The sequence below is a fragment of the Leishmania infantum genome, chromosome 31 (genome assembly GCF_000002875.2).
Source record: "Leishmania infantum JPCM5 genome chromosome 31".
NCBI classification, from domain to species: domain Eukaryota; phylum Euglenozoa; class Kinetoplastea; order Trypanosomatida; family Trypanosomatidae; genus Leishmania; species Leishmania infantum.
Genome location: NC_009415.2, coordinates 913118 through 915171, shown reverse-complemented (window position 1 = coordinate 915171; position 2054 = coordinate 913118). Strand labels below are relative to the sequence as shown.

The following is a 2054-nucleotide window of genomic DNA, read 5'->3' as shown; positions in this document are numbered from 1 at the left end:
CCCGACCCCCTCTCTTTGCAGCATCGTCGTCGGCCACGCCGCCTTATCTTTTGAGTGAGCGTGCGGCTCTCCGGCTCATCTCGCCTCTCCTCCGGCTCACTCCTCTCCGCATCTCGACTCTCTTCCTTCCTTTCTGTTTCACGCTCTGCTGCCTCCCCTCCCCCGACCCGCGTGCACATCACGCGCATCTCTCTTACCGGTGTCCCGCTGCCCCAGGCATAACAGCAAGCTGAGTACGCGCACACGTACTCGTGTTCTCTTCTCTCGACCCCACACCGCCACCATGCAGATCTTCGTGAAGACGCTGACCGGCAAGACGATCGCGCTGGAGGTGGAGCCGAGCGACACGATCGAGAACGTGAAGGCCAAGATCCAGGACAAGGAGGGCATCCCGCCGGACCAGCAGCGCCTGATCTTCGCCGGCAAGCAGCTGGAGGAGGGCCGCACGCTCTCGGACTACAACATCCAGAAGGAGTCCACGCTGCACCTGGTGCTGCGCCTGCGCGGCGGCGTGATGGAGCCGACGCTGGTCGCGCTGGCCAAGAAGTACAACTGGGAGAAGAAGGTGTGCCGCCGCTGCTACGCCCGCCTGCCGGTGCGCGCCACGAACTGCCGCAAGAAGGCCTGCGGTCACTGCTCCAACCTGCGCATGAAGAAGAAGCTGCGCTAGGCGGCGATGGCTGTGCCACGGCAGGCATGAGCGGCCACCCGCTTGTGTGCGCCCGCACGCGCTGCCCCCTCCTCTGGCAATGTCCTTTCATCTTTCTCATTTGTGATTTACCACTTCCCTGACGGAGAATGCACGATCATCTGCACTGGGCGGCTACTTCTGAGTGCGCGCCGCAAGGGGGGTCGTAGGACTCTCGTTGCGGGTGGTGGCAGGAGCGAGAGCGCGCAGCGAGAAAAGGAGAAAGCGCCCCTGAAGCTTTCACGCACGCTGCTCTACCGACTAGCGACTCTGTGCCGTGCTGGCGGCTCGGCTGCGTAAGTGGCGCGTCGTGCTGCAGCGCCTCGCCACCCGCTGTCGTATGAGGTGTGTAAAGCGTCACTCTCTCCCCGCATCTCCCCCTCCCCATCCGAGCTCCTCCGCTCTCACATGACCCGTTCTCCACCGCGCATTCGTCCCCCTCTCGCTCTCTGCTTCGCCCTACGCCCTGTGCTCTTGCACCTGCTCCGAGCGTCACAGACGCTGACCACACAAGCTCATCCCCTCCCCTCTCCACCCACACAGACGCATCCTTTTGTTTTTCCTCTAGCTTCATCGCCTATCGACCATCATCGTGCTTTTCCATCCTCCTCTCCGCGCAGACCCTCTCTCCCTCTCTCTCTGTGTTGCCGCTGTCCTTCCACCTCTGCTCACCGCTCTCTCTTCTTTCTGCACCTTCGCCACCATGTCCGCTGTCTGGGCCCAGGTGAGGCAGACGGTGGAGTCCGAGTGGGATAAGACGATCGTACCGGCCATCTCGGCCTACATCGAGGTACCGAACCAGAGCCCGCAGTTCGATCCGGAGTGGGCCACCAATGGCCTGCAGGAGAAAGCCTTTGGCATCCTCATTGATTGGATGAATGCGCAGAACGTGCAGGGGCTCACGTACGACTTTATCACCGCGGATGGCCGCACGCCGTTCCTCCTCGTCGAGATCGCCGGCACCGAGCCGACCAAGAACACGGTGCTTATGTACGGCCACATGGACAAGCAGCCGCCTCTCCGCCCGTGGGCGGAGGGTCTCGACCCCCACAAGGCGGTCGTGCGCGATGGCAAGCTGTACGGCCGCGGTGGCGCCGATGACGGCTACGCGCTCTTTGCCGCCGTCACCGCCATCTCGTCGCTGCAGCGCCACGGCATCCCGCACGGCCGTGTCGTGATCACGATCGAGGCCGGCGAGGAGTCCGGCAGCCCGGACCTGGGCTACTACATGGAGCGCTGCAAGGAGCGCATCGGCAAGGTGGACCTCATGGTGTGCCTGGACAGCGGCAGCATGAACTACTCGCAGGTGTGGCTCACGACGTCGCTGCGCGGCGTTGCGATCGGCGAGCTGACGGTGCAGACACTG

General features: G+C 63.6%; 1 protein-coding gene across 1 annotated transcript; it reads left to right on the top strand.

The window, feature by feature from the left end:
* Positions 1-283: 283 nt before the first annotated feature.
* On the top strand, positions 284-670 carry LINJ_31_1930 (ubiquitin-fusion protein; the record flags this gene model as incomplete). The annotated part of the gene is made up of 1 exon (XM_003392668.1): positions 284-670. The coding sequence occupies one exon, from the start codon at positions 284-286 to the stop codon at positions 668-670; it is 387 nt and encodes a 128-aa protein (XP_003392716.1).
* Positions 671-2054: the final 1384 nt, after the last annotated feature.